The sequence below is a fragment of the Hippoglossus stenolepis genome, chromosome 12 (assembly GCF_022539355.2).
Source record: "Hippoglossus stenolepis isolate QCI-W04-F060 chromosome 12, HSTE1.2, whole genome shotgun sequence".
NCBI classification, from domain to species: domain Eukaryota; kingdom Metazoa; phylum Chordata; class Actinopteri; order Pleuronectiformes; family Pleuronectidae; genus Hippoglossus; species Hippoglossus stenolepis.
The window spans coordinates 499,282-523,771 of record NC_061494.1 but is presented as its reverse complement, the minus strand read 5'-3'; the positions used below and the strand labels follow the sequence as shown (position 1 = coordinate 523,771).

Here is a 24,490-nt window from a genome sequence, read left to right as displayed (position 1 = left end):
TGCGATCGATCTGTCCACCCCTAGTTACTGGCAAATTCCACTTACTCTGAGAGCTTCAGACATCTCAGCCTTTGGTACACCTGACCATATCCTACAATATACAGTGATGGCATTTTGGATGAAACATGCTCCCGGCTCCTTCCAGAGGCCAATGTCCACAGTGCTGCTAGATGTTCCAAACTGCAATGTGTATCTGGATGATTTTGTTATATTTATGTAGGACTGTATTATGTCGAATGGAGGCAGCTTCTTTGACACTCAACCTGGCCAAGTGTGAATGCGACAACGCTACCGTCACCAACCGTGGTAAGGAAGTGGGACGAGGACAGGTAAGCTATTGTTAATTATTGTAGCGTAAAGATGAATTTGTACTCATTGTAAAAAGGGGGCACCAGCTCCTATTGGGCCAAATTTATAGAATTTAAATAATAATCAGTCTCAAATCATTAAGTCATGAATTCTCTATTCAATGCATCGCCGTTCTCTACTTGCAATGCAGCAATAGACAAAAACATATATGAGATATATTGACTATTAACTACAAGGAAAGGAATATTAGGATGATGAATATGCAAAATGGAATTAATGAAAAATCTGGATTTATAGAAAGTGAGTGAATTGATCTTCAATTGGAATGTAGAGATTGTAATTCTGGTAACGACATCAACCTAGTCATTAATAGCAGAATGGAATAATTGGACCGAACCTGGAACCTGGATCTCTCTCAGATCACTCTGGTGCAAGCACGGCAGTCTGCATATTTCTGACTGGTTGATGTCGGAACTGCTGTGGTTAAATAAATTTCTAAACTCGTATTTGTTATAAAAATCGCCAAAATTGCCTTTTACCACACAAAATCGTGAAAAACATTTAAACAAAGTCTTGATGAGGTTAATTAAAAAGATTAACAAAAAGATTATTTAGTGCAATAATAGTCTGATAAACTGACTGTTGATTTTGCTTAAAGAAAAATAAAAAGTTACTTAAAAACGCATTATATAGTATTTCTGTAGATACATTCGAATGGTGAGACACTATATTAACTAAGTGTGAGAGATGGGTAAGGAGTTAAATAAAAGTGCAAAAGAAAAAAGATGAAGTGTAAGTCAAAAAAGGTGAAGTATGAAAGTGAAAAGTGTCTTTGTGTGACCACTGTTTTTCTCCCAAGCGGGTCAGTCGGACGTCCCTGGGGACAGTCACACTTATATCCTCTGTTTTGGAGGAGAAATGGTGATTTTGCATTGTTTAATTGTGTAACCAAAAGTCTAAAGGGCAAGGTTGCATATTCTATCTCCATCATGACCCAATACAAATTCACTGTATGGTAAATATAAAACAATGTAAGGCAGAAAGTGAATAACACAAGTGTAGATTATTTAAAGGTGATGAATCAGAATTCATTTTGATAAAAGCAAAATAACCATTATACCATTATTAAAGATTACTAATATTCATACATGCATGTAACTATATGGTAAGGGAAATAAAACATAACGTAAGTAGTTGCAGTGTGTAACGTTCCCTTAGAGAATATATTTTCACGGTGTTAACGTGTTTTTTTTTTGTCAGATCTGTATGTGTTAGTTACTTTCTTTGTAGCTTCTGTTTGTTATTGTTGGACTTTGTTTGAACTTTTCGCCATGATGCCCTGTAGGGGAGAACAGCCATTTTCTTTTAATCCTTACTTTTCTCCTGATTTTGTGTTGTTAAGGGGATTGTTCACCCAGAAATGAAAATGTACTCCTTATCTACTCACCACTATGCCGATGGATGGTTGGGTAAAGTGTTTGAGTCCACAAAACACTTTAGGAGTCTCACGGGTAAAGCAGAATCCAATACAATTGAAGTAACTAGTGACCAAAGCTTCAGACATAATAAAACAACAGAGAAAACACAAGATGCCTCCATACTGCTCATGTGGTGTGTATGATGTCTGAAGTTTTGATCAGTAGTTATTTGAATTGTATTGGATTCTGCTGCAACGCTGTTTACCCCTGAGGCTCCTAAAGTGTCTTGTGGACTCAAACACTTTACCCACCCCTCCATCGGCATAGTGGTGAATAGATAATGAGAGAATTTTCATTTCTGGGTGAACTATCCCTTTAAGGAGCTTAGTATTGTAACCTTTTGTTTTGGCTGGAGTTTAGTTGCTTTGTTTCTAGTTACGGTCGTTTTGTTTGTTGTTTTAGGCTTGGTTCTCCCTGATGTTTATTTTGTGCTTCGTACTGGCAATAAAAGAAATGAAAGATTGTCACCCCTGACTCTTCATCTGGTTTTATGATACTCCTTTAACCCCTAGACCAGCTCAGGGACGTAACAGCAGGTCACATACTGTATTAGGTAATAATAATAACACAGTCCTTTTCCTCTGTTTTCGACAGTGATGTTGTACCAATTTAGATTATTCTAATGTATGAATGCACAAGTTTCATTAGAAGTTAGCAGCTAATTCGTCCGGAAATCTTATGGAGCTCTTCATCCTTGCAATGCCCTTTTCAAACACGTTAGTTCTTCTAAATTCAAAAACAGTAGACAAAACTGACAAAGCTCAATCAGTTCCTTTCAAAATGTAAAAACCTTTATTGTGAAAATGGCTTCATTGAACAGATAGTTTAAACTGTGTTTGTCTTTGTCAATCATCTTATGCAGATTGGGTTCTGTTGGAAGTCCAGTGAGTGCAGGGCAGTGGCCAGTGCTGCATACAGATGTGCGCTGCTGAATCTTAAACAGTACACCGGGCTGCTGCCTGACTCTGAGCTCAGCTGAAAGAACTAAACAAAAGTGTGCCACATGAGAAACTGTACTTATTCACAAAGTACATACCATTGACATTTATTTCAATCTGAACTTTGTGTACCTGCAGGCATGCAGTTTGCCTTTTGTCCCACAGTCGTACAACACCATAGTACGAGGAGCCACTGGCTATCATGTAATTTCCATCTGTCTGGATGCAGTACAGAGTGCTGTCATGAGGCTCCTCCCACTCCATCACACACTTCCTGTTGGGAAAGATGGGAGAGTTCACAAACATCATGAGATGATCAGAGGTCGGAGCAAGATTTGCGGGTATTAAAGGTAATTTCAAGTAGGTTGTGCAGTAGGAAGACATAATATTTGACTGTGTCAACTTGGATGGACTGAAAAAACGTTATGTGGCTCGAGTTATTTGGTGAGTCTTTGTTGGAGAGTAGATTCATTTTGCAAGCTAATTGTATAAGTGACTATCCTGTACATGCAACAGCTCCTCTAAAAAAATATCAATACAAATCAATTAAAATAGGAATCTATTTGTGAGGGTTTGTTTGATTACGCTGCACCTTGTCCACTGTACAGACCAAAATAAATAAAACAGGGACACACTTTCAATTATTTTAACTTTGTGATCCTCCACCTTGGGTTTCAAAGGTTATAGGAACATTTGAATTGTTGACTGTCAGCTAAGCTTTTTTTTAAAGGTAAACAAGGCTAAGGAAATAAGGGGGTAGAGGTCATCCACTAACCAGAAGGTTGGTGCTTCAATCCCAGTCTAATCCATTCTACGTGCCAAATGGCAAGATACTAAACCCCAAATGTGTGTGATTGATGTGTGACAGAGAAAGTGCTGCACATACATGTACCGTATTAATGTGTGTGTGTAAATGGTAACATTTTACTCTAAACCAATTTAAGTGGTTAGCAATGTGCCATATAAAAACAGACCACTTACATGACATAATTTCATTATACATATTATAAACAAACAGTATGTACAATATAACATACAAGATGTACAGTACAACGTACAAGGGATATTGTAAAAGAAAAAAAGAAATGTGGAGAGGAATCAGGAACAGTTGTGCATTGTATTTAATCAATCAGACTGGTTGTTATGACAACTTGTATATATCATAATTGTATCAATAATAAAAGTACCAATTAATAACAACAATAATGATAATAATGTGGATAATCCATAATCATCAAGTAGTAGTATCATAGATCTTAAGTCAGAGATACCTGTAGAATGAGGACTGCCAGAGAGAGAGAGACGGAGAAGCCGCTCTCAGACATGCACTGAACTCTGGATAATCTCCTCATAGTATCCATGTATGTGAGAACGAAAATGCCCAAGTCAGAGGCTGCAGACAATCTCTGCAGAGTTTTTCCTGTTGGCTCCTATTACAAACTCTGGATAATGTCTGAATGAGCCCATGTGAGAATAAAGCAGGAAATTATCCTGCTCCACTGGGAGCGAGTGGGCGCACTGATAACATTTCTAACATTCAATGGATGCAAAAAATTATAATAATACAAATATCTCAGAATGAAAAAGAGGTGCCATGCATGCAAAAGACTCCAACAAAGATGTCAAATTGAAGAGATTCGAGAGGTTTTGGTGATACAGGTCAACACCGGTGTTGATGTGCTGCAAACGAAAACACATGATTACCACAGCAGAAATAATGTTATGTCTTGCCTCCTGCATGCAGCTCCGCCCAAACGCTGCAGAGACTTTTCTGTTGTGAACGCGTCTGACCGGAAAATCTCCTGCTGTGTTCTTCATATGTGAAAGTCAAGTTCCTGACAGTATTGTGCGGAGTTCATGACTGGAAACGTATTATGGGAATGGGACACCAAATGCGTTGTGGAACATGAGAGGGTGAGTAACAGGGAGAACCCATTACCCAGAGATTTATAAAATGACTAACTTCCCTGCTTTATCAACCTCTTCAACTCCTGTACAGAGCAGAAAACAGCCGTGGACAACTACGAAAAAGGAAAACATATAACAAACCTTCCAAAAAACTTATTGCACAAAAGGAGAACAGATTCGCTCCACTTCTACAGGATGCCTGATTGGCCTGCATGACTTCTCATCCTCATAGAGAAGGGTAAGAACTTTGAGTAATTCAAAAAGTAAAAGGCTACAGAGAAAGTTAATGCTGGCCCTTAATGTCCATGACCAAAATAATAAAAAAAATATTTTAAAAAGTGTTGCTACATAAACAAATAACGTTTCTGTCCCAATCTGTTAGCATGTGAGAGTTTTGCTGAACAGTTTTTGGGTTATTATTTTCAGGCTGTGAAGAAATTCTATTTTTTTTATTCAATATCAAGTTTTTGGTCTTAGATACTGTGGAGAAGATAGGGGTGCAAATCTCTAGGCACCTCACGATTCCATTCCGATTTAGAGGGCGACGATTCGATGATAACACAATTATTATAAATATTATCATAAATGAAGTCAAGCAGCTATGGCCCTTATATAAAAGTGCTGCCCATAGATGGACTATGTGAATGGGTAAATGGCAAAAAAATTGGTACTGTAAATAACTTACTAAATAAAAAATGTCAATCTTTTTTCACTGCACCATAACAAGTAAGTATAAGGACCCCATAGAATGTAATGGAAGTGCTTATGGAAATGTTTTACAACTCAGAGAGAGGAGCTGGGCATAGACAGGCAGAGACAGTCAGACAGAGGCATTGACTCTTAGTTAAGTTTGTTAGTTTTTGTCTCCGATTTATAATGTAAAAGCCCTCTCGTATCTAGACTGGTAAAAAGTTTAAACATGAGTCTTTTTGTTGTGTTGAACTGTGTAGTTATGAGTATGAAATGAGAGTGGCGGAAGGGTCAGAGCCAGGTGACAGGGACCCAGCACATCATGAGGACCCTATTGCCAGCACCAGCACAGAGGATAGGGCCAGATGCAGCAAAGATCATGATGACCCTTGTATGTATATATATATATACAGTGGGGCAAAAAAGTATTTAGTCAGCCACCAATTGTGCAAGTTCTCCCACTTAAAAAGATGAGAGATGCCTGTAATTTTCATCATAGGTACACTTCAACTATGAGAGACAGAATGGGGGGAAAGAATCCAGGAAATCACATTGTAGGATTTTTCAGGAATTAATTGGTAAATTCCTCTGTAAAATAAGTATTTGGTCACCTACAAACAAGCAAGATTTGTGGCTCTCACAGACCTGTAACTTCTTCAAGAGGCTCCTCTGTCCTCCACTCGTTACCTGTATTAATGGCACCTGTTTGAACTCGTTATCAGTATAAAAGACACCTGTCCACAACCTCAAACAGTCACAATCCAAACTCCACTATGGCCAAGACCAAAGAGCTGTCAAAGGACACCAGAAACTAAATTGTAGACCTGCACCAGGCTGGGAAGACTGAATCTGCAATAGGTAAGCAGCTTGGTGTGAAGAAATCAACTGTGGGAGCAATTATTAGAAAATGGAAGACATACAAGACCACTGATAATCTCCCTCGATCTGGGGTTCCACGCAAGATCTCACCCCGTGGGGTCAAAATGATCACAAGAACGGTGAACAAAAATCCCAGAACCACACGGGGGGACCTAGTGAATGACCTGCAGAGAGCTGGGACCAAAGTAACAAAGGCTACCATCAGTAACACACTACGCCGCCAGGGACTCAAATCCTGCAGTGCCAGACGTGTCCCCCTGCTTAAGCCAGTACATGTCCAGGCCCGTCTGAAGTTTGCTAGAGAGCATTTGGATGATCCAGAAGAGGATTGGGAGAATGTCATATGGTCAGATGAAACCAAAATAGAACTTTTTGGTAAAAACTCAACTCGTCGTGTTTGGAGGAGAAAGAATGCCGAGTTGCATCCAAAGAACACCATACCTACTGTGAAGCATGGGGGTGGAAACATCATGCTTTGGGGCTGTTTTTCTGCAAGGGGACCAGGACGACTGATCCGTGTAAAGGAAAGAATGAATGGGGCCATGTATCGTGAGATTTTGAGTGAAAACCTCCTTCCATCAGCAAGGGCATTGAAGATGAAACGTGGCTGGGTCTTTCAGCATGACAATAATCCCAAACACACCGCCCGGGCAACAAAGGAGTGGCTTCGTAAGAAGCATTTCAAGGTCCTGGAGTGGCCTAGCCAGTCTCCAGATCTCAACCCCATAGAAAATCTGTGGAGGGAGTTGAAAGTCCGTGTTGCCCAGCGACAGCCCCAAAACATCACTGCTCTAGAGGAGATCTGCATGGAGGAATGGGCCAAAATACCAGCAACAGTGTGTGAAAAGCTTGTGAAGACTTACAGAAAACGTTTGACCTCTGTCATTGCCAACAAAGGGTATATAACAAAGTATTGAGATGAACTTTTGTTATTGACCAAATACTTATTTTCCACCATAATTTGCAAATAAATTCTTTAAAAATCCTACAATGTGATTTCCTGGATTTTTTTTTCCTCATTTTGTCTCTCATAGTTGAGGTATACCTATGATGAAAATTACAGGCCTCTCTCATCTTTTTAAGTGGGAGAACTTGCACAATTGGTGGCTGACTAAATACTTTTTTGCCCCACTGTATACACACCCAGCAGCAGGACCGGTATCTGCTCCTTTTTGGGTGGGGGAACAGGAAGAGCACTGCCAGAGCCCTACAAAATGACCTCCACCTGGTGTGCATGTCTCTGACCAAATGGTCAGAAACAGACTTCAGGAGGTTGGCATGAGGGCCCAACGTCCTCTAGTGGGACCTGTGCTCACAGCCCAGCACTCTGCAGCTCGATTGGCATTTGCCAGAGAACACCAGAATTGGCTGGTCCGCCCCGTTCTCTTCCATGATAATAGCAGGTTCACACAGAGCATATGTGACAGGAGTGAAAGAGTCTGGAGACACTGTGGTGAACATTATGCTGCCTGTAACATCATCCAGCATGACCAGTTTGGTGGTGGGTCAGTGATGGTCTCGGGAAGCATATCCTTGGAGGGTCGCACAGACCTCAATTTCATAGTCAACAAAACCCTGACTGCTGTTAGGTACCAGGATAAGCGATTGTCAGACCTTACGCTGGTGCAGTGGGCCCTGTGTTCCTCCTGGTGCAGGATAATCCCGGCATCAATGTGACTAGAGTTTATAGGCAGTTCCTGGATGATGAAGGCATTGAAGCCATTGACTGGCCCTCACGTTCCCCTGACCTAAAATCAAATTGAGCACCTATGGGACATTAACTATCGTTGTATCCGATGCCGCCAAGTACCACCACAGATTGTCCAGGAGCTAACTGATGCCCTGTTCCAGGTCTGGGAGGAGATCTCCCAGGACACTCATCAGGAGCATGCCTGAACGTTGGGAGTGCACACAGGCATGCAGGGTCACATTATGAGAGGCTGTGATGACACCTGCTACAGCAAAGCCACCCAACAAGCAGACTTTAGTTTAGGTTCCCTGTCTTCCACATCCCTAAGCACCCGAGGGCTCAGTTGAGAACACTGGCCAGACTTCAAACTTCAAATAGACTTCAATTCGCCACATTGCCCCCTCATTTCAGCGGTCTCATCCCCTCCCGTTTGCAGGTGGAGTAGGCCCGGGTGTTACGGGAAAAAATATCTGCTTTATTAAACAAAAATGCAATACTAATAGTGCTACAAAGAAAGGGGAAAACTGCTTATGTCCCATCCTGGACCTCCGCATTTTAAACATGTATCTCACACACAGCCCTGATAAAGCTGGTGCAGCTGTATCAGTGCTGCTGGTGCAGTCAAGTGGCTAATGCAAACTTGACTGTTAATCCGGCCAAGTGCGAGTTTGCAATGGTCAAACTGCAAGAGTCATGTGGTGGGGCATTGCAGAGTGTGTCCAGAGCATGCAAAGGTGCATGCTATTGAAGACTATGCTCCACCTCCTACTAAGAAAGCGCTCATGCATTTGTTGGGCCTTGTGAGATACTATCGCTGCTTTTGCAAAAATGTTTCTACTATGGTTGTCTCCCTCACTAATCTATTGAAAGCTAAGGTTAAGTATGTTTGGTGTGCAAAGTGCCAGAGGGCTTTTGAGAGCATGAAACGGTGGAATATGGTTTTCAAACTTGGGAGTGGACAAGCCAGTGTGTTTCTTTCCAAGGAAATCTGAAAAATTCAGTGATTGAAAAGGAAACCCAAGCTTCTCAGTCCTTTGCAGTCTCCTAATCAGAGGCTGGTTTATTGGGCTCTGTTTCTCCAGTCCTACAATCTGGACATTTACCACATCGAGGGAAGACAACGGTGTGGGGAATGCATTGTCTCATGCCCTTGTCCAGTAATATTAAGATTCCTTTAATGTAGGTACATAAAAACTTGCGAAAGGACATTTCGCATGAAAGAAAAACATAGCAAATAGAAAAAGACAATATAGTGCAACAAAAAATTATAGATAATAATATAAATAAATAAATAAGTCTTTCTGTTTTGATTTAACAGACTGGTCACCGAAGGATAGAAACTATTCTTTAGACCTGTTGTCCTCGAGCAAATGCTCCTGTATTTCCTCCCTGACTGCATAAGAGAGAATGGACTGTGAGAGGGATGAGTGGGATCATTTATAATGCTGTCTCCTCTACGGATGCCCCGCTGGTCGTGGATGTCCAGTGGAGATGGCAGCGGTGTACCAATGATCCTAACTCTGCCACAGATACTTTCCTCTCTACTCTGTTCTCCTCTCTTGATTCTCTCTGTCCTCTTAGTTCACTGCAGGTGTGCAAGTCCTCCCCAGCTTCTTGGTTGTCCGACAGAGCCATGCACTATACGGGCATCAGAAAGGAAATAGCAGAAATCAAAAGACCCTGATGACCTGTTTACATATCAAGCTCTTTTCTCCTCCTTCTCTGCCTCTATTACTGCAGCCAAAAGTTTTTTTTAAATCAGACAAAAATAAAATCCTCGTTCTCCAACCCCAAAAAACTCTTCTCAATCATCAATCAATGACATTTTTATTTGTATAGCCCATATTCACAAATCATAATTTGTCTCATAGGGCTTAACAAGTTGTGATATCCTCTGCCCTTAGCCCTCAACAAGAGTAAGGAAAATACAAAAAAAAACCTATTAACAGGGAAAAAAGATCTGACCTCTGCACCTTATCCAGAATGCAGCAGCTCGACTGGTCTTTAACCTACCTAAATGAACTCACACTACTCCGCTTCTCCGCTCCCTTCACTGGTTACCAGTGGCTGCCCGTATCCGTTTCAAAACACTAGTACTTGCGTACTGTGCTGTAAACGGATCAGGTCCAGGCCACTTGGAGCACGCCCGGGTTGTTGCCGCTTGCTAAAAACACATCTCTTCCGACTACACCTTGGCTAAGAAGATGATGGTCTAATAACAGTTGTTAACTGTAAAAATAAAAACTGCCTTTATATATTTCACTTACATGTAGCACTTTGTAGTTTGGGCTTTTTTGAAGCTAATGTACTTACACGATTCTTGCTGTTCTGGGTTTGTACCCTCATGGTTCAATGCACTTATTGTAAGTCACTTTGGACAAAAGCTTCAGCTAAATGATGTAATGCAATGATCTTCTCTGCAGTTCTGACTATTCTTTCCAGTCACTGTCTCTCCTCTGCTCTGCTGTTCCAAAACCAGGAGGTGACGCAGTATATAGGGATACTCTAAAGGGTGCCATGGTAGTAGAATGTCATGGCTGGAGTGGGGAGGTCCGCCTTCCTAATTCTGTGGAGGTGGTGGAAGCATCGTTGGGCCTTCTTGATGACGGCTGTGGTGTTATCTCTGGGGGTTATGTCATCAGTCAGATGAACCCCTAGGAGCTTTGTGCATTTTACCCTCTCAACAACAGAACCACAGATGGTCAATGGATGGTGATTATTTTAATCCACCCTCCTAAAGTCAATAATCATCTCCTTGGTTTTTCCTTTGTTGAGAGTGAGATTGTGTGGTTTGCACCAGATTATGAACTGCTCCACCTCACTCCTGTACACTGACTCATCTTCGTTGCTGATGAGGCCTACAACTGTAGTGTTGTCAGCAAACTGTGATTAGCATTGAAACTTGCAGGACAGTCATGTGTCAGCAGCGTAAAAGGTAATGGCCTCAGTATGCACCCTTAGGTAATCCTATGCTTACTGTGATGGAGTCAGATGTGTTGCTACCTATTCTGACTTTTGACCGTTTCTGTGTTAGGTGTTATCCACTAGCTGTTGTGCTGAGACTGTGTTGAATGCTGATCTGAAGTCAATTAGCAGGATCCTGGCTAGGTTTTTTATCTTCCAGATGAGTCAGAGGGAGGTGAAGCAGGGTGGATATAGCATCTTCTGTAGACCGGTTTGCCCTGTATAAACCTGTGGGTGAGGGAACTAACAAGACACAGGTGGATGTAATGAGTGCAGAGCAGGTAATCAAGGTGCAGTATCCTTGAAAATGCTTCATTGTGTACTTTCAAAGAGAGGGGCTGCTTTATATGCATTTTTAATGTTTGTGTAAATAAGTCCAGTGTGTTATTTCCTTTTGTTGAACAGTTCACCTGCTTATAGAGTTTAGGCAACACAGACTTAAGTCCTACCTTGTTGAAATCCCCTGCAATAATGTAAAACTAGTCAGGGAGGGCAGTCTGCAGCTGACTGATGGTATTGTAAAGTTCTTCTTGGTTGCAAGAAAGTAATCGAGAGCTGATCACCAGCAGAAAAAGGGTTACCAGGGCAACCTCATGAGAGCTGGGCCACTGGAACAAGACATTCAAGGACTAGGGCGGAAAACATGGAATTTATGGAATGCTACTAGACAAGCAACTCCTGTGATGGGGTATATTTAGGATCTATTGATATTTGAAAACCAACATCTAAGTAAAAAAAAAAAAAACTACTAGCTCAGTGTTATAATGTCAGGATGACAGATAAAGGGGGGAATCATCATTCCCACAGATAGCTTTAACACAAAGGCAGCTGACCTGACATTGAAGACCACCACTATTAAGCTTGATACCTGGAACCTCCATAGCTGATTACCAAGGTAAGTCATAAAGTACATAAATTCTGTAAGAAGATATGAGTGCAGCACAAAGTATGCCAACAATCACCATAATATCAATGGGGGTTAGTGGATATGATAGCAGACCACTGCAAACTCCCAGAACAAGAGCTTGTGACCAAGCGATTGACGATGGCAGACATCCAAGAAAGAGTGTCTAGTATTAAGAGTTGTATTGCACCAGACCCTGACATGCTTCACACTTACTGGCTAAGGAAAATAACCACAGTCCATGAATGCCTGGCAGCACAAAAGAACCAGCTGCAAGTTGATGGGACTCACCCAGAGTACTACTGGCCCATAACCTGCCTCTGCACACAAAGCTCATGTCAGGAAGCTCATGTCAGGCATCGTAGCAGCTAATGTGAGTAGGCACATGGCTCAATACATGTGCTGGGCCCAGAAACAAATCAGTAGTAACACCAGGGGAGCCAAGACAGAGCAGTTACTTGTAACTCGAGTCTGGACTTCAGATTCCAGATTGACAAATAGCTGCTGGCTAGCAAACCAGACATAGTGGTGATGGAAAAAGAAGAGATGAGGGAAGTAGTGATAGATATGGCAATCCCAGTGGACAGTAACATTAGGTGAAATCAAATGTGATCCCCCTGGAGCATTAGGAGTTGTGACCCCGAAATATAATATTATTACTTATATTGTTATTGTGAATTATTGTGTCAAGGATAATATAATATAATAAAAGTTCTGATATTTTGACAGCCCTATTTTGAAGCCTGTGACCCCATGACAGAGATAAAGTTCCGAGACACTTATTTGATTTTAGTTGTGTTTTGTTATACCAGCAGTTTTAATGGAAATTTTTATAAAATAACCGTTCAATATAAACCCAATCACAAATTTGGAAACTAAGACGTTAGTAATTACTTTAAAACAATTAATTGACTGTGTAACAACTGAACCAATTTCCTGTGTTGTGTGTGTAGGAGATGATTCAACTTCCTATGATTCCAACAAATAAAAAAGCCTCTCGCAATCTGTCTGAATCGAAAACTTTAGGGGAAAATTCATGGGCAGAAAATACATATGACCAAAATCCTCCTTTCTCTTAAAGGCCCCATATTGTGTAAAATACATTTTCTGGGCTTTTACTATCCGTAATGACTTGAAGGGGGTCAGTAGGGACCCTCAAAGTATGAAAACAGTCACTCTGCGGACATTTTCACTCAGTCCATTCTAAGAAATATGTTATTGAAACGTCTCGTTTCGTACTTCCTCCCCTGTATGAGTCATATGGGTTCGCACTCGTCTCTAAGCCCCACCCAGCCGGTACCAGTCTAGGCTCCGAACCCACTGCCCCACCACCCCTCCACACTGAATGCGACACCAAGCAGACTTGTTGCTGAGCTAGCAGCTTGTTAGCTACCACAGGCTAACCACAACAAACAACTCTGAAGAAACACTGCAGCGTGGAGGGATTCAAGGAAGAGAATGTGTCCGTGCACATTCCTCCTAAGAACGTTAGTGTTCGAGACCAGCGGTTACGCTTTATTTCTTCTGTTGTGCTCAGTACGGAGTAACATAGACGTTTCTCGTTACTGAAACTCCGTACTGTAACTAGCGACGATACTCCTACATTGGCCGACTGTCCTGCTAAAACAACATGAGGACGGTGTAACTTACCGTTCAGAAACATCCTGTTGTAACCCACTGTAAATATGTGGCTGTTCTTCTATAGCGGTATCAAACAGCGTGACTTTCAGCTGTGTTTACAGCCAGAGATCATCAAATGCGCCAGAATGAGACCGGTGATAGGCCTGGTCGCGTGTCACTCCAAGCGCAGTCAGCCAATCAGAGGAGGGGCTCAAAAGGCAAAGGGTGAAAACGTGTATTTCCATCACATGGAAAATACACATTGCAGCAGTTTTTTCAACTTTAAACCACTGATATATCATCTTAGGGGTACCAATACCTCCAATTAAATCCCAGAAAGGAGTAAAATATGGGGTGAAGTTGCATGTTGTAGGTGAATACCCCTCACCTCACCCTTCCAAACATAAAATTGTATATATATATGTGATATTTAGTTTGTCCAGTCTGTGCTAAAGTTAAAAAACATGGCGGCCTCCGTAGAGAGGGGTTGCTCCGGATGTAAAGATAAAGGTGCGCTCACCACAAAAATTGGATGAACTTCAGATCCTGGTGGCTAGAGTCAGAGACTTTTCTTCATCTTCCGTCTTGTGTTTCACGGAGACGTGGATGTGTGAATCAATACCGGACTCTGCGCTGTTCAGAGCGGACCGAGACACAGAACTCTCCAGCAAAACGAAAGGTGGGGGAATCTGTTTCGATACAAACAGCAGCTAGTGTCATGACGTGACAGTGATCCAGCAGCACTGTTCTCCTGTTCTGGAAACTTTCTTCATAAACGGCAAACCCTTCTACACTCCTCGTGAGTTTGCCTCATTCATTCTGGTCGATGTTTGCATTCCACTGCAGGCACACGTGCAGGACGCACAGCGCATGCTTGCCGACCGAAGGAAGGAAACCTCAGCCATGAACTCTCCAAATACAAACAGTTTATTCAATTTCAGACCAGACAGGAGAACACTTTGGATCACTTTTACACTTCAGTCAGTGGAGCCTATCACGGTGCCCCCCCGCATTGCACTGGGACACTCTGACCACATCATGGTCCACCTGATTCCCAGATACAGGCAGAAATAAAGCTCTCAAAACCTGTTGTGAGGACATCTAAGAAGTGGACCAGGGAGGCTATGGAGGACTTTCAAGTGTGTTTGGACTGCACTAACTGTGATGTCTTCAGGTCTGCTACCAACTGTCTAGATGAATACACAGAGGCTGTGACTTCATACTTCATCAGTTTCTGTGAGGACTGCTGTATCCCATCACGTACCGGGTGAGTTACAACAACGACAATCCCTGGTTCACAGCCAAACTCAGACAGTTAAGGTTGGTGAAGGAGAAGGCTTTTAGGAGTGGAAACAGGGACAGGTTTAAAGAGTCCAAGTACAGCAGGGCGGCGAGAGATGCCAAATGACAGTACTCAAGAGAAACTTCAACACCAATTCTCAGCTAATGACTCTGCTTCTGTCTGTAAAGGGCTCAGACAGATCACAAATTACAAACCTTCAGCCCCCCACTCCATTAATGACCTGTGCCTGGCCAACCAGCTGAACAAGTTCTACCATCGTTTTGAAAGACATTCGGACAGACCTGACACCATCCCCCACGATGTCGCCCCTATCCAAAAGTATCACACCAGCTCAGCAAGGTTACATTCTTTCTCCTCTGCTCTTTTACCTGTACACGAACAGCTTCACCTCCAGTCACCAGTCCATCAAGCTCATGAGGTTCTCGGGCGACACCACCCTCATGGGACTCAACTCTGACGGGGATGAGACTGCTTACAGGTAGGAGATTGACCACCTGGTGACCTGGTGTAGTCAATCAATCAATCAATCAAATTTTATTTGTATAGCCCATATTCACAAATCACAATTTGTCTCATAGGGCTTTAACAGGGTGTGACATCCTCTGCCCTTAACCCTCAACAAGAGTAAGGAAAAACGACAACAAAAAAACTTTTAACAGGGTAAAAAGAATGTAGAAACCTCAGAGAGAGCCACATGTGAGGGATGCCTCTCCCAGGACGGACAGAAGTGCAATAGATGCCACGTGTAATTGTTGTAATGTCTTGTTGTAATCATAGTCCATGGTCAGCAGCCACCATGACCAGGATCCACCATCACGATCGGATGCCACCATAGTCCACAATCATGATCCACTGCCGCCATCAGGATCCACCATCAGCTGCCACCTCGATCGTGATCCACCACCACTATCCACAATCAGATACCAACACGATACAGAATCCACCATTATTATCACGATCAGCCAGCACGATACAGGATCCGCCATTATTATCACGATCAGCCAGCACGATACAGGATCCGCCATTACGATCACGATCTCTGATTCTCGACCTACCATCATAATCCACGATGTGGCCGCAGCCCTGGATCTGCGGACGATAAGGCAAAGGGACTCCGGGGAAGAAGTCAAGTCAGTAACATGTATTGATGAGATATTAATTTATTTGATGTGATAATGAGGGAGAAGAGGAAGGAGAAGCTGGGAAGAGAAGCTCCGTGTGTCATGTGTCCCCTGACATTCTAGACCTATAGCAGCATAACTAAGAACTGTGACAACAACTTGGAGCTCAACGCTCTCAAAACAGTGGAGATGACTGTAGACTTCAGGAAGAGCTAAGTCCAGCCTGCCCCCATCACCCTGTGTGACTCTTCAGTGGAAACCATGGAGTCATTGCACTAGATGGGCACCTTCATCACCCACGACCTAAAGTGGGAGCTGAACATCGGCTCCTTCACAAAAAAAGCCCAGCAGAGGATGTAGTTCATGCAACAGCTGAAGAAATTTAACCTGCCAAAGCAGATGATGGTGAACTTCTACACTGCCATCATTAAGTCCATCCTCCTTATCCATCACTGTATCGTATGCTGGTGCTACTGCCAAGGACTGGGCCAGACTTCAGCGCATTATTCGCTCCGCTGAGAAGGTGATCAGCTGCATCTTGCCCTCGTCAACAGGACTCTGAGGCGTGCAGGTAAGATTGTGGCCGACCCCTCCCAACCAGGACATGGACTGCTGCTGGCCCTATCAATAAGGCCCAGGACCCTTTAACTAAACTGCACCGATGTCCCTGCCTGGGACTGTGACACTTTGATCCTTTAAAAATTACAATAACTGTACATTTTGCACAATCCCTCCACTTATAGTATTTTTTATTTTGCTAATAGTATGTTTTTTTTTATATTTTGTTTTTGTTTCCTATTTTTATATTTTCTATATTTATAATTGCACAAACACAACACAGCAAATTCCTTGTAACCTGCTTGGCAATAAAACCCGATTCTCTTAAAGGATGTTTACACCAAGACGCTTTTCAATCTTGCCAAGAAGGTAATAGTGAGGGGACCATGGACATGGCTCGTACACGTTTTTTTTCATGACTGAATATTCTGTCATCGTCTTATCAAATATTATTGTTGAGCCGTTTTCATACATGACCTGTGGGTAAAATCCAGAGAATTGGCTATAGAGTTTACCCGCAGTCTGCCTTTCACTTATGCACAACACAGCGGGAGGTTCTCTGCACAGACGCCTTCACAACAGCATAAAATACTCCAAATTATTGAGGCGAGAGATGGAGCAACCGGGTGCAGCAGACAGAGGCAGGAAGTGACGTATTAACTCCGCTGTGGAGATCACGTGATCATGTTAACACCCAGACAGTTTTGTCAGCTCTTATCACCACAAACTCTCTTGCCATCTTCGTTGGTGTCTTCTTAGAAGTGTCATCAACCAATATTTTCGATGTTACAGCAGGCTTCTGGTCCAATGACCTATCCTCGACAGCTGTCTTTTCCTCAGCTTTGTCTACAAACAACAACAATTCTTGATCAACTATCCATTTTTCATCCAATTAACAACCCACTTCTCTTTTCCTTTTCACACTTATCCCCACCACAATACACACACACACACACACACACCCTACCCCCCAATGCTCTGCTTAACAACCGGGGTCTTTGCTTTAACTCGAGCCTGCATCCTAGCTATAGCTTATTCTGACACCATTTACTGTATACCAACCAATATGCTTTTGGGGCTGTGCATGACTGATACATTATGGAAGCACCGTGTTTTTTTTTCACTTCAGATACAAGTATTGAGAATACAAAATTTCCCAGGCAAAAGCAAAAGCTGACATTGCAGCCAAGACAGTGAATGTTTCCCCTGCTTCTCTTGTGGTAAAATGTCAACCTCTTCTCACGAAAAAGTACCCACTATTCATGACGCGGCTGCTTTACAAGCTGTTGCTGACACCTCTGTTGTGCCTGGTTGTCTTCTCACTGATGGGATGTGGCGCTCCTCGAATATCTTTGCTTCTGCCTTTTGTCCTCTGTTTGACTCAATCCACAACCTATTGTTTGACAGTAGTTTTACCTTAATGTGATGGTATAAAAGTTAGCTAAAGGCTTAGAGTACCCAGCCTTTCTGGAGTTGCTGGGTGACTTCCCGAACAGCGTTCCACTTTGGGACTGTCATTCTGCTGGGGGACTTAAACACTCACATGGGCAACAATGGAGAAACCTGGACAGGCTGGGAGATCAGCCTGCTTGAACAGTGGTCAAAGTAGTGTCTTGTTATTGGACATCTGTGCTTGTCATGGATTGGCCATAATAAATACCATGTTTGAACATAAGGTAGTTCCTACGTGAACTTGGTACCAGAACACCTTAGACCAGGGGTTCCCAAACTTTTCCAAGCCAAGGGCCCTCATATAGCATAAGCCTCTGGTGGGGAACGCCCAGTTGCAAACGTTTTTTAAATTACGTGTGCAATATGATGTCAAATATCCAAAATCAAACATACAGCTTCTTAATATATTTCCCTTTTTTTTATTAATAACTAATAATCTGTCTTTTTTCTGTTACAAACATTCCTTGTCATTTCTGTACAGTAATATTAACCGTAAACATATTGTAGCGTCCCCGCCTCACAGACGACAAGGAACTTCTTCTCTTATTTGTGACTTTATTAAAGTCAACACGAACACGAATGTCACACTTCTTGTTCTTAACTCCGACACTCCTAACAACAACTTTGTCTTCTCCACTCCCCTTCCTCATTCACCCGACCCGCTAACAAACCAGCCAATGAGAGCCTGTCATCCCACACAACCCCACAGCCATTGGTCTAGAACTGTCACATGCCCCACCCCGACCTGTTCACTGACCCTCAGGACATCTCAGTACTTATTTAACACAGTGTACTTAGCTGAACATAAGTCATAACGACCACATAGCAGTCAAACAGAACATAACCCTAACTACCAGTCCGTTACACTACCTCCCCCCATCAAAGTCCCTCGTCCCCGAAGGAACAACAAAGACTCCCAGGCGGTCAGGAGGTCTGCGGTTCCTCTGCGGCCGCGGCGGCCCTGCAGCAGAGGGGGGTCCAGCCAACGTGGAATCCGGGGCAGGGACCAGGAAAAGGGGAAAGGATCCTGACTGTGGGGAACTTGATAAGGAACACGGCACATCAGAGGGGTATTGGGGAGAAGATCGAACAGTGTCCCTGACACCCTGTGTTCCAGTCTCCAATCGCAGTGGGGTCGCCGTGCCCCGATAGGGAGCCAGTCTATCTCTGTGGAGGGCAACCTTCCTTCCTCTCAGCGGCAGCTGGACCCTGTACACAACTTCACTCAGCCTCTCCAGGACCCTGCAGGGCCCCATCCATTTGCTGTCCAGCTTTGGGCACCTGCCTTTCTTCCTCTGTGGGTTGTACACCCAGACCAACTCGCCGGCTTTGAAATGCCGTCCTCTGGTATGTACGTCGTAGTTCCTCTTCTGCCTGGCCCCTGCACTCTGCAGCTGGCCCCTGGCAAACTTGTGAGCGGACTCCAGGCGGTCCTGTAATTTCCTGGCATATTCAGGCCCAGGAGGATCCACTGGGGTGTCCAGAGGTTTGCCCATCATCATTTCAGCCGGAGTCCGGATTTCCCTGCCTAGCATGAGTAGGTCGAGGGAGCAGGATGTGGAGTCTTGGGCAGCAGACCTGTAAGCCATCAACACGAGGGGAATATGGGTGTCCCAGTCTCTTTGGTGTTTAGCCGTCACTATGGCAAGTTGTTGCGCCAGTGTGCAGTTGAACCGCTCGACCAAGCCGTCACTCTGCGGGTGGAGAGGTGTGGTGCGTGTCTTATGGGAGCCCAGCTTTTCGCACATGGTTGCAAACACACGGGACTCAAAGTTCCTGCCCTGGTCGGTGTGGATGACCTCGGGTGCCCTGAACCGGCTGAACATTCCTTTCACCAAAGCATCTACAATGGTCTCCGCTTCCTGGTCAGGCAGGCTGTATGCCTCTGGCCACTTGGTGAAGTAGTCCATGACGGTGAGGACGTAGCAGTTACCCCTCTCCGAGCGGGGGAATGGCCCTAGAACATCGACCCCGACTCTCTCCCTGGGACCCCCTGTTGGAAACTGTTGGAGTTGTGCATGGGATCTGTCTGTGGGGCCTTTGCGTGCGGTGCAGCTGTCGCAGCGGCGACAATAATCTTCCACATCTCGCCTGTGTTGGCCCCAGTAGAATCCCTGTCGGAGGCGGCGGAGAGTCTTAGAGATCCCAAAATGACTAGATCCAGGAGCTCCATGTACCGCCCGGAGCACAGTCTCCTTCAGAGCCCCTGGAACCACCACCTGCCACCGTGTCTCTCCTGTAGCTGGTTCCTTCCACCCCCTTTGTAGAACCCCATTACACAGGCGCAGGGTTTCAAACACTGACCATAGTCCCTTTGTGGCCCGAGAAAACACAGATACTTCCTCCTACCGCGGTTTGTGTCGTGCTGCCACCCACATGCATACTGGCCTGATGTCACCATCCTCCTCTTGATTTTTCTTCCACTCCACTGTATCCACAGCCACTAGTCCCTGATCGGCAGACAGACCCCCAGGTCCCAGAGCTGCACATTTCACCTCAGTCTTTAAGCATTCGCACTCCTGTGCCTCCCTTTTTCGCAGTAGCGGCAGCCGTCGCTGTCGCAGGGCAGACGGGAGAGTGCATCTGCGTTGCCATGCTGCATACCTGGTCTGTGTACCACTGTGACGTCATATGCCTGTAGTTCCTCGATCCAGCGTGCCAGCTGGCCTTCCGGCTCCTTGAAGGACATTAACCACTGTAAAGCGGAATGATCAGTCCGGACAGTGAAGTGGAGGCCCCCCAGGTAATATTTGAAGTGCCGGATGGCGCTGACCACAGTGAGCAGTTCCCGCCTGGTGACACAGTAGCGACGTTCAGCCTTGTTGAATGTCCTGCTGTAGTACGCCACCACTCTTTCTCCCCCAGGTGTCACCTGGGCCAATACAGCACCTGAGCCGACGTTGCTGACATCCGTGTCAAGAACGAAAGGGAGAGTGAGGTCAGGCGGGGAGAGGATCGGTGCCTCCAGCAGGGTTTCCTGCAGCGAAGTGAACGCTGTCTGACACTTTTCTGTCCATAAGAACGCCTCCCCTTTCTTCAGCAGGCAGAACAAGGGCGCAGCTATGCAGGAGGACAGGCCGAGGAAGCTCTTTAGGTCCTGTACAGAACTGGGGGTGGGCCAGTTCTTCACTGCTTGTACTTTCTCTTCCATGGTGCCAACACCGCCCTCGCCAACCGTGTGACCAAGGAAAGTCACTTCCCGTCTCATGAAGCAGCACTTCTGGGGATGCAGTTTCAGTCCTGCTGCTGCCACCCTCTCCAGCACCCGTTTGAGGGATCTGAGGGCAGACTCAAAGGATTCTCCGTGATATACAACACACTCTAGGCGGGGAATATCAGCCAGCACCTTGTCCATCAGCCTCTCGAACGTGGCGGGGGCATTGCAGAGGCCAAATGGGAGGACCTTAAACTGCCACAAACCTCCGTTGGTGATGAAGGCAGCTTTGGGTCTGGCCTCAGGGGCGAGAGGGACCTGCCAATATCCGCTGCGCAGATCCAGCGAGGAGAACCAGGAAGACCCCGCCACTGAATCAAGGGCCTCATCAATGCGCGGAAGGGGATAAGAGTCCTTTTTGGTCACTTTGTTGAGGGGCCTGAAGTCCACGCAGAATCAAATGTCGTCCTTCTGCTTTTTGGGGACCATGACTACTGGGGAGGCCCATGAGCTGGAGGAGGGCTCAATGAGTCCAGCCTGTTGCATCTGCCACAGAGTTTTGTCCGCAGCTATTTGTCTGGCCAGGGGAAGGCGTCGTGGTCTCATCCTAATGGGCTGTGCCTCTCCAGTTTCGATGTTGTGTTCGATGAGATCAGTCTGACTAACATCATTCTCTGACAAAGAAAAACAGTCCTTGAACTCCAGCAGAAGCTGTAGTAGCAGACTCTGTTCATTGGGGGTTAGTCCATCACAGTTGTTCTGCCAGACCCCCCTCACCGCCAGTGCTCTCTCTTCTCCCTCAGGCTGTGTAGCAGGGGCTGGTCATAGGTGCAGGCCAGTGGTAGGCGGGGTGGAAGATGGCGTAGGCAGCGCCTCTGAGGAACTGTAGCACCCAGGCATGTCTGTCCCGGTCTCAGTTGTCCCTGTTGTAATGTTGTGAGTCACAAGACAGCCTGGCTGGGGTGGTCGCCGATACATCTGGATAGTGTGTCCATCTGGAAAAGTGAGGGTCCCCCTCCTTGTACTAATTACACAGTCCAATGCCCCAAGAACAGTTCAGAGCGAAGCAGGCTGGCTGTTGAGCACAATCCGAACCGTCTCTTTAAAGCCCCCACTAACGCATCATAGTCGCTCCTATCAGCGGGGCTTAGCAGCAACAGGCTAGTCAGAGCATCCCCAGTAAGGCACATAGCGAGCTGGAGGGCTTTCTCCTCCGTGCACCACTTTCCAGCCTGGGCTAACAGTTCAAATTGTGCATGGAATGCTTCCTAGTTAGCTTTCCCGTTGTATCTGGGGGTTTTCATTGACGGCGGGAGGGCTTCTCTGCACGGCTCCACCCGCGAGCTGTCGCCTGTCATTCTTCCCTCCAACTGCCCCCAATTGAAGCCAGCCCCTCCGGCCATTCTCCGGGTCATTTCTCTCACCCGCTCTCTGTGTTCGGCCGCACCCTGGCCCTCGTCAGCGCTGATGTATTGCGACAGTCGGCTTCCTCCTCCCGCTTAATTTTCTTTAAGCTCATCTTGCTAACAGGGCAAAAGTCACTGTAGCCCGCTGTGAGTATGTAGCGGGATCCGGAGGTGAACTTTTTACTTCTGACACCAATGTAGCGTCCCCGCCTCACAGACGACACGGAACTTCTTCTCTTATTTGTAACTTTATTAAAGTCAACACGAACATGTCACACTTCTTGTTCTTAACTCCGACACTCCTAACAACAACTTTGTCTTCTCCACTCCCCTTCCTCATTCACCCCTGACCAGCCAATGAGAGCCTGTCATCCCACACAACCCCACAGCCATTGGTCTAGTAACTGTCACATGCCCCACCCCGACCTGTTCACTGACCCTCAGGACATCTCAGTACTTATTTAACACAGTGTACTTAGCTGAACATAAGTCATAACGACCACATAGCAGTCAAACAGAACATAACCCTAACTACCAGTCCGTTACTATATATAGTCTAGTTTTTCTATTTAGTTATTTATTCATACATTCTCTTCCGTTATAAACAGTGCTTGTCATTTAAGTATGCTTGTCTCTGTGTGTATACCTGGTCCCTCACTAGTGGGAGGGGTAGACTTGGTGGCTCTTACACAGTTTATCTATTCTAGGATTTATGGCTGTCAGTGCCAGACGAATGTCATTCTCCACTTGCAGACATGCTCTGTGTTATGTTTTCAATACCTTCAATGTAGAACAGCCAGACTCGCAGAGGTATGTGGTGGCAAATAGAAGAAGAGATTTCATACCTCCGAGTTTTAGATGCCATGGTGGTATTCCGTGGTTGTGGCAGTTTTGCAGCCGAGTCATCTTCAGTTTGATTGTCTGATGGTCTTTTTCTTTTTAAAAATGTATCCATTTTTGCCTTTAGCAGGAGGTAGCTACCTATTTTTCAGGCACACAGCAACTTCCTGATGCAGCTGCTGCTCCATTCTGATTGGCTTGAGCGGTGGGTGTTTTAGTTTTTTTAAAAGATTGGCATTAGAAGAAAAAAAAGATCGGCATCCAAGGACACATAGATTCGATAAGCAGTAATTAAAAACATCTAAAAAACATATTTAATTTAATAATTAATAAAGAAAAATTGTATTGTCACATTGTCCCCCCTTTTCCCTTACAGTTTCTGCGCCCCCCCCTGGCGACCCCCCTGGGGGTCGGGACCCCCACTTTGAAAAGCAGTGCCTTAGGCCAAGAATCTATGATTGACTTTTTGGCCATATCATCAGATCTGCGGCCATAAGTTCTGGGCACTCGGGTGAATAGAGGAGCAGAGCTGTCAACTGATCATCACCTGGTGGTGATTCAGTTCAAATGGCGGGGAAAGCTGCCGGAGAGACATTGAAAACCTGGCCGAGAACCCTGTCTATCCGGTTGGGGACATGGAATCCAAGTGGGCCATGTTCAGGGCCTCCATTGCAGAAGCAATAGGTTGGCCAAACTGCATACATTTGGGGAGGGAAACTACTAACACAGACTGGGGACATCGTCGAGCAGTGGAAGGAGCACTTTGAGGAGCTCCTGAACCCATCCAACATGTTCTCTGTGGATGAGGCAGTCTGAAGACTTGCCCATATCCCTGGGAGAGATCACCGAGGTAGCTGAGAAGCTCCCTGGTGGGAGCGCAGCCATGTAGAGGAAAGCATTCAGCTTGGGAATTCCATAATTAAATCACTGCTTTTTGTAGATAATGTGGTACTTCCTCAGTCCGTGTCCTTCAATTTGCACTGGGGCAGTTTTCAGCTAAGTATGAAGAGGTCAAAATGAGAGTCAGCACCTCCAAGTTCAAGGCCATGGCTGGAAAATAAAGAATTTCTCTTTCCAGGTTGGGTGTGATTTTCTGCCCCAAGGAGGGAGTTTAAGTGTGTGCAGGTCTTGTTCACAAGTAAGGGGAAGATGGAACGCCAAATGGACAGGCAAGTCAGTGAAGCCTCCGCAATTATGCAGGCCTTAGGCTTGACTGTTGTGGTGAGGAAGGAGCTAAGTTGCAAGGCATTGCTTTCGATTTACCAGTTGATCAGTA

General features: G+C 44.9%; 1 protein-coding gene across 1 annotated transcript in view; it reads right to left on the bottom strand.

Annotated features, from left to right (window-relative positions):
- Positions 1 to 2,556: 2,556 nt before the first annotated feature.
- fbxw4 (F-box and WD repeat domain containing 4) overlaps positions 2,557 to 24,490 on the bottom strand; it is a 101,221-nt gene continuing 79,287 nt past the window's right edge. The window contains exons 8-9 of the mRNA XM_035172049.1: positions 2,858 to 2,999; positions 2,557 to 2,771 (exon numbers count right to left, since the gene is read on the bottom strand). Of these exons, the coding sequence (XP_035027940.1) occupies positions 2,637 to 2,771; positions 2,858 to 2,999 (277 nt within the window). The 3' untranslated portion in view covers positions 2,557 to 2,636. The remainder of the gene's footprint in view (positions 2,772 to 2,857; positions 3,000 to 24,490) is intronic.